This window comes from Lactuca serriola, chromosome 4, assembly GCF_051521515.1.
Source record: "Lactuca serriola cultivar US96UC23 chromosome 4, Lser_US96UC23_V15, whole genome shotgun sequence".
Taxonomy (NCBI): domain Eukaryota; kingdom Viridiplantae; phylum Streptophyta; class Magnoliopsida; order Asterales; family Asteraceae; genus Lactuca; species Lactuca serriola.
The window spans coordinates 389089024-389115459 of NC_136411.1; the positions used below are offsets into that span (position 1 = coordinate 389089024).

The following is a 26436-nucleotide window of genomic DNA, read 5'->3' on the forward strand; positions in this document are numbered from 1 at the left end:
GAAACATTATTTCCTTTCATGGTTTGTATAAACAAGGTTTTAGATTTTCATTTGATAATGAAATTGGTTCTATTAATGCTTTTTATAAATGTGTATTTTATGTTAAAGCATTGCCTTGTAACGGTGTATATGAAACTGTGATGGTTGTAGACAACACAGGAAATAATGTGTTGCACATTGATTCTTCCAATAGTTTGGATAAGGCATCCTTGTGGCATTGTCGTTTTGGACATGTCAACAAGAAGCGCATAGGCCAACTCCAAAAGGCTGGCGTATTGGAGTCATTCGACTTAAACTCGAATGACACTTGTGAATCTTGTTTGCTTGGAAAGATGACCAAGTCACCCTTCATTGGTACTTGTGAAAGGGGTGAGGGTTTGTTCGATCTCATACACACTGATGTGTGTGGACCCTTCAGATCCGCCACAAGGGATGCTAACCGCTTCTATGTGACTTTTACTGATGATTTTAGCAGATTTGACTATATCTACTTAATCAAGCATAAGTCAGAAACCTTTGAAAAGTTCAAAGAGTTTAAATAAGAAGTGGAGAATTAGTTGGGCAGGAAGATAAAGATGCTCCGATCCGATCGAGGTGGTCAGTATCTTAGTATTGAGTTCCTAGACTATCTTAAGGAATGTGGAATTATTTAACAATTAATGCCACCCAGGACACCACAATTTAATGGTGTGGCTGAGAGGCGCGATCGAACCTTGTTGAACATGGTTCGTTCCATGATGAGTCGAGCTTCGTTACCTATCTCATTCTGGGGGTATGCCTTAGAGACTGCCGCCCATATCCTTAATCTAGTTCCAACCAAAAAGGTTTCCAAAACACCTCACGAGATGTGGATAGGGAAGGTTCCCTCGTTAGCACACATCAAGGTTTGGGGCTGCGAGGCTTTTATGAGGTGTGAGACTCACGACAAGCTCAAACCTCGGAATGAGCATTGTGTTTTCACCGGCTACCCACAGAAGACTTCTGGATATCTCTTCTACAGACCAAGTGATAATGTTGTCTTTGTTGTGAGGATAGGGGTTTTCTGAGAGAGAGAACTCATATGCCAAGAAGACAGTGTGAGAGAACCCTTATCTAAAACTACATCATATTACTCCAACTTATTCCCAAACATGCTACATGCATATTCATAAACAATATTTTACATTGATAGTTTAATTACAAAAGACTGGATATAAACCAACTAATTTTTAGTATATTACATAACTACCCAGGAATTTATAATTTTATACATACACAATCACTAAATACAAAAGTAATATTATTAACTATTCTAAATCTTCCAACAGTGTGTGTCTATACTGGATCCTTAATACATGCAATAGTTAAACACTGAGAGGGATAAGCGGTGACGCTTAGTGATTTCAAAAATAGATACAATATAACGTTATGCCATATATATATACCAATATGACAGAAGCAAAGAGGAACAAAGAACAACAAAGGCATATGTGAATCATGTGACAAGCTTTCCGTATCAACAAATGATTTGATTCAAAGATTTACAATCAATGAGATATAACAATTTCAACTTAATATAAATCAATAAGACTTTAGCCCACGTGGCACATAAAATAAACGATTTCTAAATAAACATTTTGCTAGAATTTACAGGCTTTTAGCCCTATATAGCATTCTATCAGTGCTAAAGTGATGCTTACTCATTCACTTCATGGTCAAAGGCTACATACCAATACCCAAGTGATGTTTAGTCATTCACTTCATGGTCAAAGGTATAGCTCATTATCATAATAACACGGGAAAGCATATTTCACATATAACACATAACATACAATTGTTCCTATAATTTGAACTCACCGTGGAATAACTGGGGTTTAAAATAGTAATTTGGGAAACACTTCGTTTCTATAATTAACTTTCTTCGATGAAAACCAGGGGCTTTATTGAAAATCGGGCCTTGCAAGGGTTGAGCTTCAAAACAAAAAGAAAATTTTCTCAGGGTCTTCGGGCACTTTGGGTCGTTTTCAGGTCTTAGGTAGGTTCCCGGGGCTTCGGGGGATTAAAAGTGGCTTAAAATAAAGTTTAGGGTGTAAAAGTGTGCAAAAAATCCAACCAAAACTGGGAGGGTTCACACCTCCCTTTATAGAGCAAATTACACAAATGGTCCCTATGGTTTGGGGTAATTTGCACGTTTGGTCCTTAACTTATTATTTTAACTCAGAAGGTCCCTAGTATTTGTTTTTGTTGCGCGCTTGGTCCCTGTCTTACATAAAAAGACTATTTTGCCCTTGATTTTTTTAATTTATTTGAATAAACACACCCTCAACCCCACTTCCACCTCACATTACCTTACCTTACCTACTTCACCTTATTTAAATAAATTAAAAAATCAAGGGAAAACTAGTATTTTTAGTTAAGACAAGGACCAAACGCGCAACAAAAACAAACTGTAAGGACCTTCCAAGTTAAAAAAATAAGTTAGGGACCAAACATGTAAATTAACCCAAACCATAGGGACCATTCGTGTAATTTAGTCCCCTTTATATAGGTGAGCCATCGGCCGAAGGGGGGGGAGGGTGGAACATGCGAGGGGCCAGGTGTCAGAAACGAAGCCGAGGCATGCGTCGGATGCGCAGGCGAGGTGGCTCGCTCTGGAACTTCGGACGTGCAACAAGTCGGACACGCGTCACACATGCAAGGCTTGTACGTGGCAAAGTCCGAGCCGAGTATACGAAGGTTCTCGGATTTCGTGCCCAAATCTTCAAAAATTTCATAACTTTTGCATACGAGCTCCATTTTTTACGTTCTTTATATGCACGATTAAGCGAGATTATACTCTACAACTTTCGTTTGGACTCGGTCAGCTAATTTTGAATTTATTTTTAATATTATTATTTTAACAGACCGGAACATGAAAATCCGTTAAAAATTTCACAACGTCTTCATCCGACGTCTGTTTTCGTCTGTCTTTTTACCATTGTACTACTATTGACGAGACCTTCAATTCTCGTTTAGGTTGTGTCGGCTAAAAATCACTCGATCTTTATTTCAAGTTTTTAGCTGTATACTGTTATACTGAAACTTATAAAAATCATAACTTTCTCATATGAAGTCTGTCACACCCCAAAACCGAGAACGGCAGAATACGTTCTGTAGTGGAGGACGTCATGTACAGTATCATAACAATGCATACTAGTAAAGACAATCAACAACATCCATTGCATTAATATAATAATTGTAATACAAGTGTGTTATGTATAGTGATATGTGCATAATTAGTTAATTATTTATTACATATTCTTAATCATTTTTTTATTAATTATGTGAATAATGTGGACAAAAGGTACTTAAAATGTTTTGAATTTTGTTTTCAGTCCAGAAGATATGCTTGGAAGTAAAAGGAAGCAACGAGAAGCAATTGAAGATCAAAGAATGAAAATAAGAGACAAAAGACCATCTACTCGGCGAGTAGACGACTCTACTCGGCGAGTACACGAGGATGTTCCAGAAGATAGATACGATTCCTTATTCAAGACGGATAACTATGCACCTACTCGGCGAGTTGGTCCTGCTACTCGCCGAGTACACCCTGTTTTGAGATATCTATAAAAACTGAATCTTTATCCGTGGAGAACACATTCCTGGCGACTTTTGAAGGTCAAGCTGCGATTAAGAGCCCTAAAGGACGCTGAGGAACCCTAAGCTTCAATCTTTTGAAGAATTCAAGCAATTAGGTTAATTCTACCACTTAGATTTAAGTATTGAATATGTTTGATTTAGAAAACATTGTTTTTATGTTTGTTTCTACTGCAACTATGAACTAAATTCGTTTTTGTTTCTGTTTGGGGAATACCAAGGAACTCCTATGGTTTAATTCTTAGTTTTGATTAATTGTTTATTGGTGATTTATTAAATTAAGTTTGTTAAAGAACCTTATGCATTAATCACTACTATTTTCTGTTAATTGGAAGACAATTAGGCTGCATGAACATCTCTTAGTTGTTAACCTCATATGTCTATGTGAACACTAAACCATATGCTTAGAAGTAATGATTATGAAACTAAGATTAATAAGACAATAGGAAGATTAATGTGTGAGCTTGTTTGAGAAACCATCAAACAAGAGGTTAATTGAATTAATAACTTGATTGACCATTACAAATCTTATTTAATCCAAACCATTAATCTAGGGAATTAATTAGTTTAAACACTTGATCACCGCTTAAATTAGTTAATTGTCTAAGGGTTAGGAGTAATGAACATGAACCTAACCGTTATAATTGGTAACCAATAGCAATTAATCTATCATAAATACAAATAACCATAGGAGTGAATTGGTTGAACCTAAATAGAAACATCTTTATCAAACTTGGTGAATAGTTGTTGCTTTAGTTATTTAGTTAATTTAGTGTGCCTAAGTTTCTAGTCTTGCAAAACTAGAAGAAAACCCCTTTTACTTTTATTAGTTGTTTAGTTAAAATTAGTTATTAGTTTAATTTCCCGTTCCGTGAGTTCGACACCTTACTTACTAATCTATACCACTAAAAGACAGGTTCAATGTCTTTGTGTGTCAAATTTATTAATTAAAAGTAGGGATAAAACAAGTGCATTTTACACACATCAAGTTTTTGGCGCCGTTGCCGGGGAACGGTTCTAAATAATTAATCTAATTCCTAATTTTTTCGATCCTTTGTGTGAGTTTACTTGCATAGAGTTCATTTATTGCAATTTAGTAATTAGTAATTAGGTTTTAGCATCTGTTTTAGTTTAGGATTAAACTTAGAATTTTTTTCAAAATATCACTGATACTCGCCGAGTGCAATCGCACCTACTCGGCGAGTAGCAGTTTATTTAGCAGTAAATTTTAATTTTTTATAGTACATTTTTTTTGTTCTTCTTACGCTTTTATTCTGTTTATTTCAGGACTTTCATGACCAGAGGATCAAACACCCCGCTGGTACCCCCGTTTGAAGATCCCGAAACCGCATTGAAAAGAAACAAGGGAAAGGACGTGGATAGTTCAAGTACACCAAAGAAATCACCCTTGTCCAATTTGAAGACTGTTTTTGGGAAAAAGAAGAGCAGCAAATCAGGAGCATCCAGCGCTTCCTTAGTAATCGACGAACCGGCTAATGAAGATATCGAGTACGAGACCGAAGAAGAAGAGGACCCGACATATGAGCACGAAACCGAATCCGAGGAAGAGTTAGCTGTCACAATGGCTAACATTGACGAAATCCCCATGGGAGAATGGAAGAAGAGGATGTGAGACGACACTAGCCCGGGACTTGTGCAACCCGCAATTCCCGCGACTGCTACCTTCGAGCTAAAGGGTCATATCCTAGCTTTACTTAAGGAAATACCCTTTTATGGAAAAGACCATGAAGATGCCTATAAACACTTGGATGAAGTCAATGATGTAGTTGATTACTTCAATGTTCCAAATGTGCCCCGCGAGACCCAGCTACTTCGTATGCTTCCAGTGACATTCAAGGGTGCTGCAAAAGACTGGCTTAAATCACTCCCCCCGGCTCAGTCACCACTTGGGCCAAGATGAAAGAAGAATTCATTGATCACTTCTGCCCACCTTCCAAGATAGCCAAGTTGAAGAAGGCCATGGCTAACTTTGAACAACAAGCTGGAGAGTCTCTATATGAAGCTTGGGAAAGATACAAGAGCTTACTAAGAAACTGCCCACACCATGACCTCAACAGCCAGCAAGAAGTATCCATCTTCTATGATGGAGTCAATGTCACAACCAGGCAGTTACTAGACTCGCAAGGCCTGCTCACAAAGAAGCCACCCCCGGTGATCAAAGAATTGATTGAAGAATTCTCTAAACACTCTAGAGAATACCACAACCCTAGGCATGATGTCACTAGGGGAGCGGCCTATGCAGCTACTGAAGACTTATCCGCAGTCATGGCTATGCTAAAAACTATGGATAGGAGGATGGATAAAATGGATCAAACAATCCATGCTATTCGGGTGTGTTGTGAAAACTGCAATGGGCCTCACCTCACTAGAGATTGTGATTTAGATGAAAATGGCAACAAGAAGGCGCAAGTGTGTTACTCAAGTGGAGACTGATATGAGGAAGACTGGCGAAGACAAAAGAAAGATTGGCTCCCTTATGAAGAGTACAAGAAAGACAAGGAGGGAAGGTTTAGGCAACAAGGGAGAGGGTTATACCAAAAGGAGGAGCCGGTGCAAGAAAAGAAGCCAAGCTTGGAAGAAATGCTCACAAAATTTGTAGTTGCTTCAGAAAAAAGACACAGTGACCATGATGCTGCAATTCAAGAAACAAGGACCATGCTAAGGAACCAGCAAGCATCTATTCACAATATAGAGACACAGCTTGGGCAACTTGCTCAACAAATCAACCAAAGATCACCGGGCGAACTCCCTAGCAAAACTGAAAATAACCCACGAGGCGCGCAAATAAACATTGTCACAATAAGAAGTGGGAAGATAATCACCCCCTGGCACCTATTCAGACCGAGTCATCCAAGAAATCACAGAAGGAGGAGGCAGAAAAGCAAGCAGAAAACCAAGAATTACACTCTGACTCCACACAGGCTTCTGAAAAACTTTACCAGCCTCCCATGCCATACCTAACCCGAGCTAAGAAGGAGAAGCAGGAAGAGGAGTACCAGAAGTTTCTAGATCACATCAAGACTCTTCAAATCAACATACCATTCATTGAAGCCGTCATGCAAATGCCCAAATATGCAAAGTTCCTTAAGGAACTTCTCACAAATAGAAAGAAGATGGAAGAAGTGAAGAAGGTGGTACTCAATGAAAACTGCTCAGCTGCTATGCTAAATAGGCTACCTAAGAAGAAAGGCGACCCGGGGAGTTTGACCTTACCTTGCCAATTTGGCAACTTGACCACCATTTATGCCTTAGACGATTCGGGAGCAAGTGTGAATCTAATGCCTTATTCATTCTTCAAGAAGCTAGATCTCCCGGAACCAAGGCCAATTCGCATGGCAATACACTTGGCCAACAAAACAGTCACCTTTCCAAGAGGCATATGCGAAGACATACTAGTCAAGGTGGATAAATTTGTCTTTCTTGCTAATTTCATCATTCTAGACATGGAGGCGGATCCACAAGTACCAATCATCCTTGGAAGGCCCTTCCTCAACACGGCCAGCGCTATAGTAGACATGAGAGACTCAAAGCTCACCTTGCGGGTCGGGGACGATTCAGTAACATTCGGGGTGGACCAAGCTATGAAGTATTCTAGGATCAGTGACAACACGAAATTCTCAATCGATATGCTTGATGAACTATTGGAGGAAGACATACCTGAAGATTCCAACAAGTTTGCAGCTTTAGATTAAGCATTTGATCCAGAAAAAGATCTATTAGAAATTGAAAGACTCTTGGAAGAAGCGGAGTATGAAGAACTAATGAAGAAATCTAAAAGCCCTACTCGCCGAGTAGAGACGATCGACTCACCGAGTATATCTGAAGAAAAGTCAGAATTCGTGAATGTAGCCGTCAACTCGCCGAGTACCTTACTTGCACTCGACGAGTCCAACAGTCAGAGCCAAAAAGCGGAACTGAAAACCTTACCAGATCATTTGGAGTATGCCTTTCTCGAAGAAGGCAACCAAAAGCCAGTAATTATAGCCTCTGACCTGACCAATTCTGAAAAAGAAGAACTTGTGCAAGTATTAAAAAGGCGGAAACAGGCCATAGCATGGAGCATCACCGACATCAAGGGAATAAGTCCATCCTATTGCTCCCACAAGATCAACCTGGAAGAAGGAGCAAAGTCGGTTGTACAACACCAAAGAAGACTGAACCCGAATATGCAAGAAGTAGTCAAGAAGGAAGTGGTCAAGCTCTTAGATGCAGGAATTATATATTCCATTTCCGACAGTCCATGGGTGAGTCCGGTCCAAGTGGTGCCCAAGAAAGGAGGGATGACAGTCATAACCAATGAAAATAACAAGCTAATTCCGACACTAACGGTAACCGGTTGGAGAGTGTGCATCGATTATCGAAAGCTAAACGATGCCACTCGTAAAGACCATTTTCCCTTACCTTTTATTGATCAAATGCTAGAAAGATTATCGGGCCATAGCTATTATTGATTTCTAGATGGATTTTCGGGGTATTTTCAAATACCAATAGACCCAATGGACCAAGAAAAGACCACATTCACTTGCCCAAGTGGGACTTTTGCCTATAGATGCATGTCTTTTGGGTTATGCAATGCACCCGCGACTTTTCAAAGGTGCATGACAGCTATATTCCACGATATGGTGGAAAAATTCTTGGAAGTTTTTATGGACGATTTTTCCGTTTTTGGATCATCTTTCCATGATTGTCTCACTAATCTTGACTTAATGCTTGCTAGGTATGAAAAAACTGACTTAGTCCTCAATTGGGAGAAATGCCATTTTATGGTCAAGGAGGGTATAGTGTTGGGCCACAAGATTTCCAAAATGGGAATTGAAGTGGATAGGGAAAAGATAGACACTATTGCCAAATTACCTCCACCAACTAATGTGAAGGGCATTAGGAGTTTTCTAGGACACACGGGTTTTTACCGGCGTTTCATAAAAGATTTTTCCAAAATAACTAGACCTCTAACACAACTACTACTAAAAGATGCACCATTTAATTTCACTAAAGAGTGTTTAGAGGCATTTGAAATTTTAAAGGAAAAACTAACTAATGCCCTGATCATTATTGCACCAAATTGGAACTTACCTTTTGAGATTATGTGTGATGCTAGTGAGTATGCATTAGGAGCTGTCCTTGGTCAAAGGGTTGATAAGCACTTTCAACCCATATATTATGCTAGCAAGACCCTAAACCCAGCCCAAGAAAATTACACCACCACGGAAAAAGAATTACTAGTTGTGGTGTATGCCTTTGACAAATTCCGCCCTTATTTGGTTCTATCTAAAACTACTGTTTTTACTGACCACTCGGCTGTCAAGTATTTGTTTTCCAAACAGGATGCCAAGCCAAGACTAATACGATGGGTGTTGCTTCTTCAAGAATTTGACATAGAGATACGAGACAAGAAGGGAATGGAGAATGTGATAGCCGACCACTTGTCAAGACTTGAGAACCCGCAATTGCAAGAAGATACCGTAGGAGACGACTTCCCGGACGAGTACATCATGGTGTCAGTGGGAGAAGAGCCATGGTTCGCAGACATAACTAACTATTTAGCTACAAATTACATCCCAAAGGACTATAGCAGTCAACAAAAGAAGAAATTCTTTGCTGAAATCAAATATTACTATTGGGACGACCCATACCTCTTCCGAAGCTGTGCGGATGGTATCATACGAAGATGTGTGTTCGGGAAGGAAAGCCAGAGAATACTAGAACATTGCCATAGCGGGCCCACGGGAGGACATCATGGAGCACACTACACGGCGAAGAAGATCTTTGACATTGGGTTTTATTGGCCAACGATTTTTAAAGATGCAACCCAATTTGTCAAAGAATGTGATGCTTGTCAAAGAGTGGGAAATATTTCATCCCGAAATGAAATGCCACAACATAGTATCCAAGTGTGCGAGGTGTTTGATGTGTGGGGCATTGACTTCATGGGACCTTTTCCCATGTCCAAAGGGAACAAGTACATACTGGTAGCGGTCGATTACGTAACTAAATGGGCAGAAGCACAAGCATTACCAACAAATGAAGGACGGGTGGTAGTACGATTTTTAAAGAAACTATTTTCACGATTTGGAGTCCCGAAAGCCCTTATTAGTGACCGAGGCACACATTTTGCCAATGATCAATTGGAAAAAGTGCTAAAGAGATATGGGGTTACCCATAAGTTCTCCACATCATATCATCCACAAACTAGTGGACAAACCAAAGTGACCAATCGAGCCTTGAAGCGAATTTTAGAAAAATCGGTGGGAAGCAACCGCAAGGAATGGTCGGATAAGCTAGATGATGCATTATGGGCCTTTCGTACAGCTTTCAAAACACCTATTGGTACTACATCATATAGGTTAGTTTATGGAAAGCAATGCCATTTATCGGTCGAGATCGAGCATAAGGCGTATTGGGCTTTAAAAAGGTGCAACTTCGACATGGAAGAACTAAAGAGCAACCGTTTGATGCAAATGAATGCCCTTGATGAGCTAAGGAATGATGCATACCATAGTTCTTGGCTTTATAAAGAAAAGACCAAGAAATGGCATGATAAAAGGATCAAGAATAAAGAAATCCATGAAGGCCAAAAAGTGTTTCTTTTCAATTCACGATTAAAACTTTTCTCGGGAAAACTCAAATCAAGGTGGGATGGTCCTTTTCTGGTCAAGACGGTATTTCCACATGGGGCTATAGAGTTGTTATCAAGAGACGGCACGCCCTTCAAAGTCAATGGTCATAGGGTTAAAACATATGAAGAAGGAGTCCCCCGGAATGAAGGAATGGAAGAATTGTTGTTGCTGGAAAAGAATACAGCCACGTAGAAGGGGAGGAGTCCAGCTAACGACTCCATCAAAAGAAGCGCTTCTCGGGAGGCAACCCGAGTCTCAAGTTTGCATTTTCTTTCCTTTTCTTTATTTTCACATTTTTTTCATTCTTCTTCATCTACTTTTATGCCGATAACTGCTTGAGGACAAGCCATGATTAGAGTGTGGGGTGGATGGTGTAAAAACATGAATTAATACACTGATTTTTCTAAATACACAAAATTCTTCAATCTGTGACATTCTACTCGGCGAGTAGACCCGTGTACTCGGCGAGTAGATGTTCGGTTCAGTCAGATGTCAGTCGAAAGCTCTTGTACTCGGCGAGTAGACCCATTCTACTCGGCGAGTAGCCAGTTTAAAACGAGTGAAATATAATCTGTAAAAAAAGTTTTATTTTCACCATTTCATCCCATTACTCGCCGTGCACTATCCTCTCAGCCATAGTTCAAGTCGCTTTCAAGATTTGTTCAATTTTCTACTCAATTCTCACTATTCAAGCAAAAAGGTAACATCTTTAACCTTTGAATTCATGAAAGGTTTGATTTTTATCATAGATCTGTCTTAATTTGAAGTAGTTTCGGATTTGGGGAGTTTTCCTCAACTTCTAGGGTTTTGATTTAATCACGAATTAGATGTTGTTAGGAGTATTTTCTTCAAGATTTATGGTTAGATAAGAAATTACAACAAAACCCTATGAAAAATTTGGACCTTTGGACAGTTTACACAGATCCGGCACTCGATCTGTCACGGTGTTCATACTACTCGCCGAGTAGAGTCGTGTACTCGGCGAGTAGGTCACTATCAGACCCAATATTTTTTTGTTTTTAATTACTGGGTGTTGTTTGTTGTTGTGTTCTTGATATGTGTATACAGGTAGCATGGCAAGAAGGGGTCAATCTTCACGAGGGGGAAGCCATGGTGATATGCCATGGCTATCTTTTCAACAAATTACGTCCAAATCATCAAAAACAAGAGCTCTAAACAGGCTGGAGGCACTTAGGCAGAAGGAAATTCACCTTCCAAATGCAGTGGATTGGGGATGGATGGGAAATGTTGGTTTGGAAGAAGAACTCACCCCGTACTTGGTAAAGGATTGCAATTTGGGATATGCCAACATCACTTGTGATGGTTGGTTGCAGTTATTTAAAATCCAAGAGCCGGTTTACGCTGATTTGTGCTAGGAATTCTTTGCTACCATCTCATTTCGAGGTGGTAGTGAGTACTATAATCCTAACACAATCTCTTTCTCTTTGGGCGGGGAGCTGCGACAATGCAGCATAGTGGAGTTCTCATGGAGGATGGGTATTTATGATCAAGACATGGTGATGACGGACTATTTTGAAGCCTTCTTGGAAAATTGTTGCAAAGAACTTCCCGAGGAGGTAGTGGCGTCTACATGGTGGAACACAATTGCCAACCGAGTCTACATTCCTTCCACCGCGCAAGAAGGTCACATTCGTTCTCCGATCCACCGACTCATTCACCGGTTTGTGGCTAGTACGATAAACATGTGGAAGGATGGGGACAAAGTCCCCACCCTTGACATCTTCTACATGTGGAGCATCATCACTCCGGACATTTTTTGCAACCTTCCTTACTGCATTGCCAAATTTCTTGCTGAGGGGGTGGTCAAAGAGAAGATCAATTCAAAGATAAATGGAGGCATGTTTATTACCCGACTTGCCAAATCATTTGGGATCTTGGATTTGCCACAAGCTCGAGCACTAACGGTTCTCCACCCTCCACCATTCAACATTGCACTTTATAGGAGGGCACGGATAGTTGAAAAGTTTGGTGATTCCTTCACTATTCCACATGAAGATGAGCCGGCGGTCCCCGAGGAGCCGGGAAGGCGGGTCCGACAAAGGAGCGAACGGGTGCGGGAGGATCCACCGGTTATTCCGGTGGAGGATAATGATGGTTGGAACCAAGTAGAGTACCGACGTTACTTGGATGATATTGGGCGAGGGGTAAACTACAATAATCAATCTTTCGAGTACCTCTTTCAACAAATGCAAATTGCCCCGAGACCTGGAACCGGCTATCCCTATATCATGAATTGGGATGAGAGGATGCGAAGACGAGATGGAGAGGGTGGAAGTGGAGCAGGAGGAGCTGGAATGGATGATGAAGATTGAAGAATTTGTTTTGTTTTTTTATGCTTATGATGTTTTGTTCTAAGACAATTGTTAAACGCTTTGGATTTTGTTTTATTGTGGTTGGATTATTAGTGTCACTGTTAGTTTTTTTTTCAGGAATTGAAGATAGGGAAGCATACTAACTAGTGAGGGTCAAGAAAGGAATGAAAGATTTTTAAGCAATTATGGAGTCTTGTCCTTAGGATTGAGTCCGTAAGGGTCGAGGATCATAGAGAGTGTTGCTACTGAAGGAATTCGAGTGAGGGTCAATTTACATTTCCAATTTCAACACCAAAGTCGAGAGAAGCAGCAACTAGAACAATTCTGGAAACAGTCACTACTCGCCGAGTGCACAAACTCTACTCGGCGAGTACATGCGATATTACACGATCTTATTTTGCATCAAGGCCTACTCGCCGAGTAGCCTGCTACTTCTAGAATTTCAGAATTGCTTTGACTATTTTCACTGCGACATTCATACACTCTTTGTGAGGGATTACTACTGGAGACTTTCTCACAACCTTGTTCCGTGGAATTTTCGAGCCGTCAACCACACGAGACGCATGACACCCGTGCCATGGATGACTTGTTCCTATGGCTAAAGTCAATTGAAGAAGGAGCTGAAGAGGAGAGTGGCAACCTATCGACTGCTACCCCAGGGGAGTTTGTTCCAATTCTCTCTATATTTGCATTTTTATTTTGCATAATATGCAATGAGGGCATTGCATAAAATAAGTGTGGGGTAGGGGGTTAGTCACATATTAGAAAATTTAGAATCTTAATTTAGGATAATTTTAAAAAATTGTTGCATACCAAAAATATGACTTAGGGATTTAATTTAGGAAATTTTGGTAAAAGAAAAATTAGGATTCCATGTTAGAATTATGTTGATAATTGCATGAAAACCCAAATGTTTAGTTGAGCCTATATACGTTCTAGTGCATTTGTGGCTTCCTTATTTCAGTGAAATCATGAGACAAAAACACGTCCTCGCTTAGTTTGAAGGATGCAATATGTTTAGCAGCCTAAACCTGAAATGTATCCAGGAAAATTGTTATCATTAGCCAATAAAGGTTGAGATTGAGCGCCCCTGCTTAAGCATGTAGGGATTTGCGTGAAAAAAAAAATGAGGAATACATGTAAAAAAAAGAGAGAGAGAATTACAAGAAAATTTGTAAGAATTTTGGAGCAAATAAAGTGAAGATCTAAAGATCAAAATTCCAAGAAATCCAAAAAAGTTGAAGATACCAAAAATCAATCAATACAAAGTGGTGAATTCAAAGAAATCAAAGGTCAAATATCAAAGAAGGGATGAATTCAAAAGGAAGCTCCATAGTGGTATCAAAAAGTTGTAATTCTAGATTATGTATGCTTGGGTTGCTCAATTAAAAATACCTTGAGGGTAAAGAGGTTTTCTGCGGATGGATTCAGAGGGTTGCATAAAATGAGCATAGTTCGGGGTGAGTGGGCAAATGTTTATGAGGATTGTGAGTATTTGAAGTATGGGGGGTTTTTAGGAAAATTTTAGACACAAATGCATGCGTTGCGGTCTTGACATAATGGTTGGGTTAGATTGGAGTTATTATATGTGATTCTAATATGCTTAAAATTTAGTTTTGCTTGGGGGCAAGCAAAAGTCAAGTGTGGGGTATTTTGATATGTGCATAATTAGTTAATTATTTAGTACATATTCTTAATCATTTTTTTATTAATTATGTGAATAATGTGGACAAAAGGTACTTAAAATGTTTTGAATTTTGTTTTCAGTCCAGAAGATATGCTTGGAAGTAAAAGGAAGCAAGGAGAAGCAATTGAAGATCAAAGAATGAAAATAAGAGACAAAAGACCATCTACTCGGCGAGTAGACGACTCTACTCGGCGAGTACACGAGGATGTTCCAGAAGATAGATACGATTCCTTATTCAAGACGGATAACTATGCACCTACTCGGCGAGTTGATCCTGCTACTCGCCGAGTACACCCTGTTTTGAGATATCTATAAAAACTGAATCTTTATCCGTGGAGAACACATTCCTGGCGACTTTTGAAGGTCAAGCTGCGATTAAGAGCCCTAAAGGACGCTGAGGAACCCTAAGCTTCAATCTTTTGAAGAATTCAAGCAATTAGGTTAATTCTACCACTTAGATTTAAGTATTGAATATGTTTGATTTAGAAAACCTTGTTTTTATGTTTGTTTCTACTGCAACTATGAACTAAATTCGTTTTTGTTTCTGTTTGGGGAATACCAAGGAACTCCTATGGTTTAATTCTTAGTTTTGATTAATTGTTTATTGGTGATTTATTAAATTAAGTTTGTTAAAGAACCTTATGCATTAATCACTACTATTTTCTGTTAATTGGAAGACAATTAGGCTGCATGAACATCTCTTAGTTGTTAACCTCATATGTCTATGTGAACACTAAACCATATGCTTAGAAGTAATGATTATGAAACTAAGATTAATAAGACAATAGGAAGATTAATGTGTGAGCTTGTTTGAGAAACCATCAAACAAGAGGTTAATTGAATTAATAACTTGATTGACCATTACAAATCTTATTTAATCCAAACCATTAATCTAGGGAATTAATTAGTTTAAACACTTGATCACCGCTTAAATTAGTTAATTGTCTAAGGGTTAGGAGTAATGAACATGAACCTAACCGTTATAATTGGTAACCAATAGCAATTAATCTATCATAAATACAAATAACCATAGGAGTGAATTGGTTGAACCTAAATAGAAACATCTTTATCAAACTTGGTGAATAGTTGTTGCTTTAGTTATTTAGTTAATTTAGTGTGCCTTAGTTTCTAGTCTTGCAAAACTAGAAGAAAACCCCTTTTACTTTTATTAGTTGTTTAGTTAAAATTAGTTATTAGTTTAATTTCCCGTTCCCTGAGTTCGACACCTTACTTACTAATCTATACCACTAAAAGACAGGTTCACTGCCTTTGTGTGTCAAATTTATTAATTAAAAGTAGGGATAAAACAAGTGCATTTTACACACATCATATAGTTTGTTAGACACCAAAATTATAATCAAAATAAAGAGGAGTCTTGTATGTGCCCCATCTTCTCAAAAGCTACATCTGTACCTGTCTACTGATGACCTGAGAATACAAGTCATTTTGAAAACGAGTATCAGCATAAAGCTGGTGAGTTCATAAGTATTTAGTGTCATTGTTTGTATAAAAGTGTTTACAATCATGTAATATAATAGTTGTCATCAATGTTTGAAAATAGTTTGTTCCCTAGAAAATCCTAGATTTTCCAATAAAAGTAGTCTTCTACCAAGACCCGTTTATTTGAATGTTTGATCCTTTTGAAAGTGTATGAGTTTTCCCAGTGAAACTATCAGTATGAAAATATAGTTTTAGACTTCATTCATGTAAAGTAATTGGGAAAATAATATTTTACCCCAGCAGTTTCACTGTCGGCTGAATGTAATAACATAGCAGACTCTAGGTAGTATTAAATGTACAATACACCTCGGGGAGTCTGTTTCACCTTTAATTCTTAATGTATTAATTAAAGGTCTGAATGTGAACTCATATGTAACCATGATGATTAACGAACGATTAACAGATGACCCTCCAAGTCACACGTTGTATGGTGACATTTTGTTACCCCTGGGCCTAGTTGGCTCGGACTGTAGCTAGCAGTCGGGATGTGGGAGTTTCTGTCCAGTATATATCTATAAACATAATGCCCGCTCTCCCTCCAGGAGACTCTAGTTACGAGGTGGTAGCACAATGAAGTGTCGTATCGTGAAGTAGTATGTCACATTCTGTTTTAGTATATTCTCTTGTATTAGTGTATAGTGTACTTTCTGGTATAATGTATAGAGTGTTCTCTTGTATAGTATATAGTATTCTCTTTACATAGTATTTAGCATGTATCGACTCATAACTGTACTACTATAGAAAGTGTCATGGTAATAGTGGTAATGAGCGGTAATCCTTAACTATACCTATTATAGTTAAATAGAAATGTTAATTGTTTGCCCTTGGTACACATAGGTATTAAACTGAAGTGAAGACTTTTATATCCAACACAAATATACATATTATATAACTAAGAATTCAACGACAGTCGGACAGATAACAATATGCCCTAAGTCCACATCAAACAAGAACAGGAAGTAAGGTGAGCTATCTGTCCTAAGTCCTTCAAGTCTTACTTATATGGTTTGGGAACATAAGAAGTTTAAAAGGGTTTGGAAATAGTTTTATAACAATTTATCATGAAAGATGAGTTTGATAAACATTTAAATCAGTTTTGTTGACAAAGCAGTTAAAGTATAGAAAATCCTCTTGGTTGCAAGTTATAAATCACATGTGATTGATACTATAACTTGTTTGATTCGACTTGTATCCCCCCCATAAAAGCATTTAAAAACATTTAAAAGGTTGATTAAGGGGTATGAACTCACCTGCAGTGAGTAGATTTGATGGAAGTGACGAGTAGGATGCTAGGTGTCAAGTGATGACTTGAACACACACACGGATCCTATGTAGCATGTAGTGATACATAAATGTATCTAATTATTTATTTAACCACTAATTTAGTAAGTAAAGGCACTCTAATGCATGAAAACAATTTGTTTCAAGTGTTAGGAGTACTACGGGTTGCTTCTAAGGAGTGTATGGCCTCACTATGGAGCTTACACTTCAATTGGTCACCCCTATGTGTGATTACGGTTGGAGGACCATTTCCCCCATGGGTTTACGGCCGTAAACTCATGGGAATGGTGTGTTTGTGTGTTTTAAGGCCTCATGCTTCACAAAGAAGGGTTCTAGGGTTGGTTCAAGGGCTTGGGAAGTGGTTAGGACTCGAAATGGTACTCCCTTTGAGTTTGCGGTCCTTGGACAACTCCTTGGGAATTTACGGTCGTAAACCCCAAGATTTTACGGATGTAAACCCTTGCCGCTTCATCCTATTCGTGTTTTGTGGTTCTTAGATCATTTATGCAAGTTCCTAGTTCATTAGCCAAGCATTGGAAGGAGTTTGGGGCATCAAAACCCCTTTTAGGGGTGTTTACGGTTTTAGGAGATTCCCAAACCGTAAACCCATGTTCTTGGGGGTTTTTGGTGATTTCTCTTATGGATTACAGGCACACAAAGCAAATAACTAGTTAGGGAGGGCACACTTACTTATATGAAGCTTGTAATAGTGATTAGAGCCCCAAAACACAAATGTGTTCTTGGTGCTTTGAAGATCACTTGAAAATCTATGTAAAAATCGAAATTCCATGGATGAAAAGATATAGCAACACTAGATTAAGTGTTGTAGGAAATAATCTAGGAAAGAAAACTTACGTTTTTGACGGATTTGGAAGAAGAGGGTGATGATACTTGAGAGAAAAGCCTTGTGTTCTTGAGTGGGAAGTGGATAAACAAGTCCAAGAGTGTAAACTCATGCTATATGTATGAGTCTTGGGGAAAAGGGTGTTTACGGCCCAAACACCTCTTGTTTGGCCGTAAACACCTTGCTAAGGTGTCGGGTTGTTTTTGTAACATCCCCCTCTGGCACGTATCACAATATTGTCCGCTTTGGTCCACTCGGCACAAGGACTTCCCAGGGGTCACCCATTCTGGTACTACTCCCACCCGAGCACGCTTAACTGTAGAGTTCTTATGGGAGCTGCTGCCCTCACGGCTTTAAAACGCGTTTTGATAAGGAAGTTATCCACACCCCTTATAAGGAATGCTTAGTTCTCCTTCCCAGCCGATGTGGGATCATATCTAACCCACTTTCACCTCCCATTATAGGGTTCGACGTCCCCGTCGAACACATCGACCCGTGCCTTGGCTCTGATACCATTTGTAACATCCCCCACTGGCACGTATCACAATATTGTTCGCTTTGGACCACTCGGCACGAGGACTTCCCAGGGGGTCACCCATCATGGTACTACTCCCGCCCGAGCATGCTTAACTGCAGAGTTCTCATGGGATCTGCTGCCCTCACGGCTTTAAAACGCGTTGTGATAGGGAAGGTATCCACACCCCTTATTAGGAATGCTTAGTTCTCATTCCCAGCCGATGTGGGATCAGATCTAACCCACTTTCAAATTGTAACGCCCAGGTTTCGGGGCTAAGCATTTTTAGACGATGTAATAGTCTAGGTCAACTATTGTAACTGCTTTTTATGTAATGAAGATGAAATATTTTAATTCTATGTGAATTATGTGTATTTGTGTGCTTATTACTTTATTATAAATAAATATTTAATAAAGAATAAAAATAAGCGTCAAAATTAAAGTGTGATATAAGTCCGATATCTTTACATAAAGTTGTAGTGGTCGAAACAAGGATTCTGGGGATATAAAGAACGCCAAAATCCGAGTTATAACGAAGAAGTTATGGCCCGCCGAAGTTTTACGGCAAAACCGGCACGGCACCGGGAGATGTAAATAGTGAATTTACGATGGAGGACTTTTTATCCTTAGTGATCTAAACTAAAGTCATAGAATATGTTAAACCAAGAAAATCCATAAAAAGAACGCCCAAATTTAACTTCGTATGAGGAAGTTATGATTTTTCTAAGATTCGGCTTAGTAGTGCACGGCCCGAAACTCGAATTTTAGTTCGAGCGGTTTTTGGCATACGCGACCTAAATGAGAGTTGAAGATCTCATTAATAGGAACTCAACGGTAAAAAGATAGATGAAAACGGAGTCCGTATGAAGGAGATATGAATTCTTCGCGGTCATTTAACAGTCTAAACGCCCCCTACTGTTAAATTTGAGATCAGTCGAGAACTAACCGACGGAGTCTAAATGAAAGTTGTCGATCTTGTTTTTACCTACACGTGGAAAAAAAGAATGTCAAAAACGGAGCTCGTATGCAAAAGTTACGGGGTTTAGAAGTCGGCAGGGTGCTGCTGTAAAAAGGGTGTCGTGGCTGAATATGGGCCAAGGCTTTCTCCCCAAGGAAATCCACGTGGCACTGACTCGGCAAGTCAGTGAACTGACTCGGCGAGTCCGTCAGGATTTCACCCTATAAATAGAAGTGACGGGTTCTCTCATTTCTCACACCTTTCCCCACTTCTTTCACTCTCTATACTCTCTCTCTCTCTCTCTCTCTCTCTCTCTCTCTAGCCTATCCTAACCCCCCTAAGGTCTAGGTAAACCCCCTAGCACCCGAAGGAAGCCCCGACGTTCCCGAAGTCCCGAGAAAAGAGCCTTTTGGCTCGGAAACGCTGCTCCAGCGAAGCCCGGTTTTGAGAAAAAACCCGTTGTAAGTGAGCTACGCCTAACCTATCTTTAGTTTAGCTTATGTTTTAATATAGTAATGTTACTAGGACCTTATAATAAGTACTTGGGCTATTAATATGGGTTATATAAGTATTGATTAACGCTTATATAATAGTAATAATAGCTAGACTATTAATTAGTCGCGGTGAATATTAGACTAAACCCTAGTGGCAATGATACTAGGTTTTGCCGAAGGAAAAGTGTGTTAAGAGTAACGAAGTGTTGTCCAAGCGCCGAGTCACCACCTACTCAGGTGAGTGCATAGTTACTTTCAGCTTACACATAGATGTGAATTATTTTATATAAATTACATTCTATGTGTGCATATTATCTGAATACTTGCTATCTATGTTGGATGAACGTTTTTATACATGTTTTCAATGATTTAAACTGTATATGTATTTTATATCGATGAAAATGTTGGGGTAAAACATGGGTAGATGTAATAGGTGATGTGTGATAAAACGATGAGAGGCCTCAATGTTGATGGTTTTGATTCTATCACCTAGCGGAGTATGGATGACGACCACGGACTCTTCTAGACAGTCCAGTGGAACGCTGGCAGGCTCGCAACCTGTAGGTGTTTGTGAACGATGTGTTCACCGGTGTACTCCATCCCCCACATGGTTGCCTTTAGGACATTTATTGCTGAGGAATCCCCTTAGCAGTAGTGTCCGTCCCGATGATGATCCTTAGGATATGTCCCTTATGATAGGTGTTTAGCGATGTAATGTGAGGATAACGGGAACGGGTAATCGGGTTATTGTTGGTTGATGAAATTAATAAACTATTTATTGTGGGTTGAAAACCCTATGTGCTCACCAGGCTCCCCAGCCTGACCCACTCAGTTTCTTGTATTACAGGTAGTGGCGCATGAGCATAGATATGATGTTTGGATGAGGGATTACGGATATAGGCATGTAGATACGAAATAATGTAGTAAGGCTTTTATTGTATTGTTTATGCTTTTGATCTGTATCGAAAATGACATCCCAAGTCTTTTAATGAAATACATTTCCTTGGAAATGCTTTTGATAAATCTTTATCATATTTTGGGACAAATTCCGCAACACTTTTATTTAAAATGTTACTCTGATTTTCAAACAAAGCATAAACAAAAACGGTCTTTTCTGGCCGTGAAAATGGGGATGTCACAGTTGGTATCAGAGCATTAGTTTAAGCGAACTAGGAATTTGTAGGATTTCTAGACTTAAACTTAGAATGCTAAGCGATGATTGTGAAGTGTGAGCACTAGCTTATTTTAGGAATTGTGCCTAAAATGCTTTTATGTGCTAAATGCTTTGTGCATGATGTGCTGTTATTTGTTTTGATCTACGGTCTGTTGCCGACCGGATATGGAAACTTTATGTGTTTAGGATTCTAAACGTATGACTATGATATTAGAACTAGCATGTAAACGTTCCGGAGTGATAAGGATGATTTAAACATCAGTCCTAAACCAAATTCACCTTATTCGGTGTATAGATCAAGATGACAAGGACCCGTAGCGGAAACGTAAACACAAATGGGAACAGAAACCAACCCCCAGTGGTTCAACGAATACCTGTTGTTGAAGAAGTTGCACTTGAGCCAGTTACCATGGCTGGAGTTCAAGCCATGATTCGGGCTATGCTAGCTGAACAAAGGGAAGAAATGAGGCAGATGTTCCACGAAAATAGGGACGAAGCTACCATACATGTTGAGCCGACCGAGCCAAATCCTGAGCAATCTGAGGAAGGGAACTATAGCTGCCAAGTGAGCCAAGTAGGGACTCAAGGTGAGCAAAGGGATGGCCCGGAGAGGAGAAACAACAAGGATGGGCGGATGTACAAGAATTTCTTGGGTGCGAAACCACCAAGTCTCTCAGGAAGCCCAAAGCCTGTTGGATTATGGATTGGATCTCCGAGATGGAGATGGTATTTGAAGAAGGGCACGTTTTGAAGGACTGCCCGAAGATGAAGGAGGCAGGAAGACCCAACATACCACCGAAGCCGAAGGCGAGAGCCTTCCAGATGACGCTCGAGGCTACGAAGGAGGCATCAAACGTCGCTTCAGGTACCTTTCTTGTAAATGGTTTGCCTGCAAATATACTATTTGATTCTGTAGCCAACTACTCCTTTGTGTCACATAAATTTGGTGGGAAATTAGCATTTCCTGTAGAAAAACTTGATAATGCCTTGATTGTAGAAGTTGCCAGTGGCAAATTCGTGCCTGTTAGTAATCGTATTAGGAACATCATCATCGACCTAAACGGAAACGAATTCCACGAAGAGCTATTACCGATAGAGTTAAACGGTTTCGACACCGTTTTGGGTATGGATTGGCTTAGCGCCAAAGATGCTGAGATTCAATGTCGAAAGAAGATAGTAAGGGTGAACCCACCCGGAAGGGAATCATTTATGGTGTACGGGGACAAATGCAGAGTGAATTCTGGAATCATCTCCCTGATGAAAGCAAGGAAATGTTTGTCCAAAGGATGTGCATCATACTTGGCATTCGTAATCGATGCTAAGAAGGAGAAGAAAGAGGTGCAGAATATACGGGTTGTGTGTGATTATCCGGAAGTCTTTCCCGAAGATCTTCCCGGGTTACCACTTGATAGGCATGTGGAATTTCGTATAGACTTGTTACCAGGAACAACACCGATAGCGAAAGCACCATACCGATTAGCACCAACGGAGATGAAACGCAACTTCAGGAGCTGTTGGACAACGGTTTCATTCGACTTAGTTCATCACCCTGGGGAGCTCCGGTGTTATTCATGAAGAAGGACGGAAGCATGAGAATGTGTATAGATTACCGAGAGCTGAACAAGGCAACGGTGAAGAACAAGTATCCATTTTCGAGGATTGATGACCTATTCGATCAGCTGCAAGGTTCGAGCTGCTTCTCAAAGATCGATCTTAGGTCAGGATATCATCAGCTGAAGGTGAGAGAGTAGGATATCAAGAAGACTGCATTCAGAACAAGATATGGACACTATGAGTTCTTGGTTATGTCATTTGGACTAACCAATGCTCCTGCAGCATTCATGGATTTGATGAATAGGGTTTGTAAACCATTTCTCAATAAATCTATGATAGTGTTCATCGACGACATTCTGATCTACTCGAAAAGCCAAGAGGAGCATGGCAAGCATCTACGGGAAGTATTAGAAGTGTAGAAGAAGGAGAAGCTTTTTGCAAAGTTCTCCAAGTGTGACTTTTGGATCCGAGAAGTTCAATTCTTGGGTCATGTGGTTAACCAGGAGGGAAAAATGGTTGACCCTGCAAAGATCGAGGCTGTGATGAAGTGGGAACGTCCGAAAAGTCCCACAGAGATCCGAAGCTTTCTAGGACTAGCTGGATACTACCGACGAGTTATCCAAGGCTTTTCTTCGATAGCTGCTCCATTGACAGCTTTGACTCACAAAGGAGCTACATATACGTGGAGGGAGAAATATGATGAGGCGTTCGAGAAGCTAAAAAAGAAGTTATGTGAAGCACCGATACTTTCTCTACCTGATGGAGTTGAAGACTTCGCGGTTTACAGTGATGCATCTAGAGTCGGGTTGGGTTGTGTTATAACCTAGAGAGAAAAGGTGATAGCATACACATCTCAACAATTGAAAGAGCACGAAAAGAACTACCCCACTCACGATTTAGAGTTGGCGGTGGTAGTATTTGCTCTAAAGATATGGAGGCATTACCTCTATGGCACGAAGTGTAAGCTTTTCACTGATCATAAGAGTCTCTAGTATCTCTTTAATCAGAAAGAATTGAACATGAGGCAACGACGCTGGCTAGAACTACTCAAGGACTACGACTGTGAGATACTTTACCACCCAGGTGAAGCAAATGTTGTTGCTGATGCTCTCAGTCGGAAAGTCAATCTTGAAAGGAAAAGGCCAAGAGCATTGAGAATTGAGGTCGTCTCGACGATTGTGGAAAGCATCAGGAAAGCTCAAAAAGAAGCTTTAGAGAAGAATGACTGAAAGGAAGAATGTTTGGGCAAAATGTTAGTGTTTGGTACAAACAGTCAAGGACTGAAGGTATTCCAAGATCGGATTTGGGTACCTAAGATGGGAGGAATAAGAGATCTTCTGATGGAAAAGCACACAAGACCATGTACTCAATTCATCCTGGTAGCACTAAAATGTATAGGGACTTAAAACCATACTACTGGTGGCCGACGATGAAGCTCGATGTTGCGAAGTATGTGGCCGAGTGTGTGACATGTGCGAGAGTTAAGGCACAACATCAGAAACCGTATGGGAGTTTAGAACCTTTACATGTACCCATGGGTAAATGGGAAGACATCACCATGGATTTTGTGACTAAACTGCCCAGGACGAAGAACGGACATGACATGATTTGGGTAGTCGTGGATCGTTTCACCAAGAGTGCACACTTCATAGCAGCCAACGAGAAGTAGTCTATGGATAAGCTCGCAAATGCTTACGTGAAGGAAATTGTAAGACTCCACGGTGTTCCTCTTACAATCGTGACAGTCGTTTCACGTCAAGGTTTTGGAAGAGTCTACAAGGGGAGTTGGGTACAAAGTTACGTTTGAGTACTGCTTACCATCCGCAGACCGATGGCCAGAGCAAAAGAACGGTTCAAACACTGTAAGATATGCTGAGAGCTTGTACCCTCGAGTTCCAAGGGAATTGGGACAAGCACTTACCAGTGGTAGAATTCTCCTATAACAACAGTTTCCACTCGAGCATCAAGATGGCACCTTATAAAGCGTTGTATGGACAGAAGTGTCGTATGCCGTCTTGTTAGCTTGAAGCTGGAGAGAAGCAGTTTATGGGCCCCGAGATAGTCCATGAAACTGCTAAGAAGTTGAAGGTGATTAGGGAAAGAATGTTAGCAGCCCAGGATCGTTAGAAGAGGTATGCTGACAAGAAAAGACGACTGATGACCTTTGAAGTTGGGGATTCGGTTTTGCTAAAAGTCTCACCGTGGAAGGGACTTATAAGATTCGGGAAACGAGGAAAGCTAAGTCCAAGGTTTATTGGACCGTTTAAAGTTCTTCAGAAGATTGGGAACCAAGCTTACAAGCTGGAATTGCCCGAAGAACTCGATGATATTCATAACACCTTCCATGTGTGTTATCTGAGGAAATTCACGGGAGAAGTTCCCGACATAATTCCAATCTCAGAGTTAAGAATGAATGAGAATAAGAGTCTAATTGAAAAGCCCGAGGCAATTGTTGACCGTAAGACGAAGAAGTTACGACGCAAGATGGTCGACTTAGTGCTAGTCCGATGGAAACATTCAAATGGGCTGAATCTCACGTAGGAAACAGAGGATGACATGATGAGTCGCTATCCACATCTGTTTGCTGATGCATGATTCCGGAACGGAATCATCCTAATGGGGAGAGAATTGTAACGCCCGGGTTTCGAGGCTAAACATTTTTAGACGATGTAATAGTCTAGGTCAACTATTGTAACTCTTTTTGATGTAATAAAGATGAAATATTTTAATTCTATGTGAATTATGTGTATTTGTGTGCTTATTACTTTATTATAAATATATATTTAATAAAGAATAAAAATAAGCATCAAAATTAAAGTGTGAGATAAGTCTGATATCTTTACATAAAGTTGTAGTGGTCGAAACAAGGATTCCGGGGATATAAAGAACACCAAAAATCTGAGTTATAATGAAGAAGTTATGGTCCGCCGAAATTTTACGGCAAAACCGGCACGGCACCAGGAGATGTAAATAGTGAATTTACGATGGAGGACTTTTTAGCCTTAGTGATCTAAAAAAAGTCATAGAATATGTAAACCGAGAAAATCCATAAAAAGAACGCCCAAATCTAACTTCGTATGAGGAAGTTATGATTTTTCTAAGATTCGGCTTAGCAGTGCACGACCCGAAACTCGAATTTTAGTTCGAGCGGTTTTTGTCTTACGCGACCTAAATGAGAGTTGAAGATCTCATTAATAGGAACTCAACGGTAAAAAGATAGACGAAAACGGAGTCCGTATGAATGAGTTATGAATTCTTCGCGGTCATTTAACAGTCTAAACGCCTCCTACTGTTAAATTTGAGATCGGTCAAGAATTAGCCGACGGAGTCTAAATGAAAGTTGTAGATCTTGTTTTTACCTACGCATGGAAAAAAAGAACGTCAAAAACAGAGCTTGTATAAGAAAGTTACGGGGTTTAGAAGTCGGCAGGGTGCTATTGCAAAAGGGGTGACGTGGCTGAATATGGGCCAAGGCTTTCTCCCCAAGGAAAGCCATCAGGTGATGACACGTGGCACTAACTCGGCAAGTTAGTGAACCGACTCGGCGAGTCCGTCAGGATTTCACCATATAAATAGAAGTGCCGGGTTCTCTCATTTCTCACACCTTTCCCCACTTTTTTCTCTCTCTATACTCTCTCTCTCTCTCTCTAGCCTATCCTAACCCCCCTAAGGTCTAGGTAAACCCCCTAGAACCCGAAGGAAGCCCCGAGGCCCCCGAAGTCCCGAGAAAAGAGCCTTTCGGCTCAGAAACACTGCTCCAGCGAAGCCCGGTTTTGAGAAAAAAACCCGCTATAAGTGAGATACGCCTAACCTATCTTTAGTTTAGCTTATGTTTTAATATAGT

At 40.0% G+C, this 26436-nt stretch overlaps 1 protein-coding gene and 1 non-coding gene across 2 annotated transcripts; one reads left to right on the forward strand and one right to left on the reverse strand.

The window, feature by feature from the left end:
- Positions 1-5580: 5580 nt before the first annotated feature.
- LOC145103520 (small nucleolar RNA R71) lies at positions 5581-5687 on the reverse strand. The gene has a single exon (XR_013706607.1). It is a non-coding gene; the product is annotated as a small nucleolar RNA R71 (small nucleolar RNA).
- Positions 5688-6749: 1062 nt separating this feature from the next.
- LOC145099851 (uncharacterized) lies at positions 6750-7328 on the forward strand. Its single transcript, XM_079037355.1, has one exon. It carries the CDS (start codon positions 6750-6752, stop codon positions 7326-7328), a length of 579 nt encoding a protein of 192 aa, XP_078893481.1.
- The last annotated feature ends 19108 nt before the right edge of the window (positions 7329-26436 follow it).

Coding starts and splice junctions, on each gene's coding strand:
- LOC145099851 (XM_079037355.1), top strand. CDS start 6,750: ATGGAAGAAGTGAAGAAGGTGGTACTCAATGAAAACTGCTCAGCTGCT.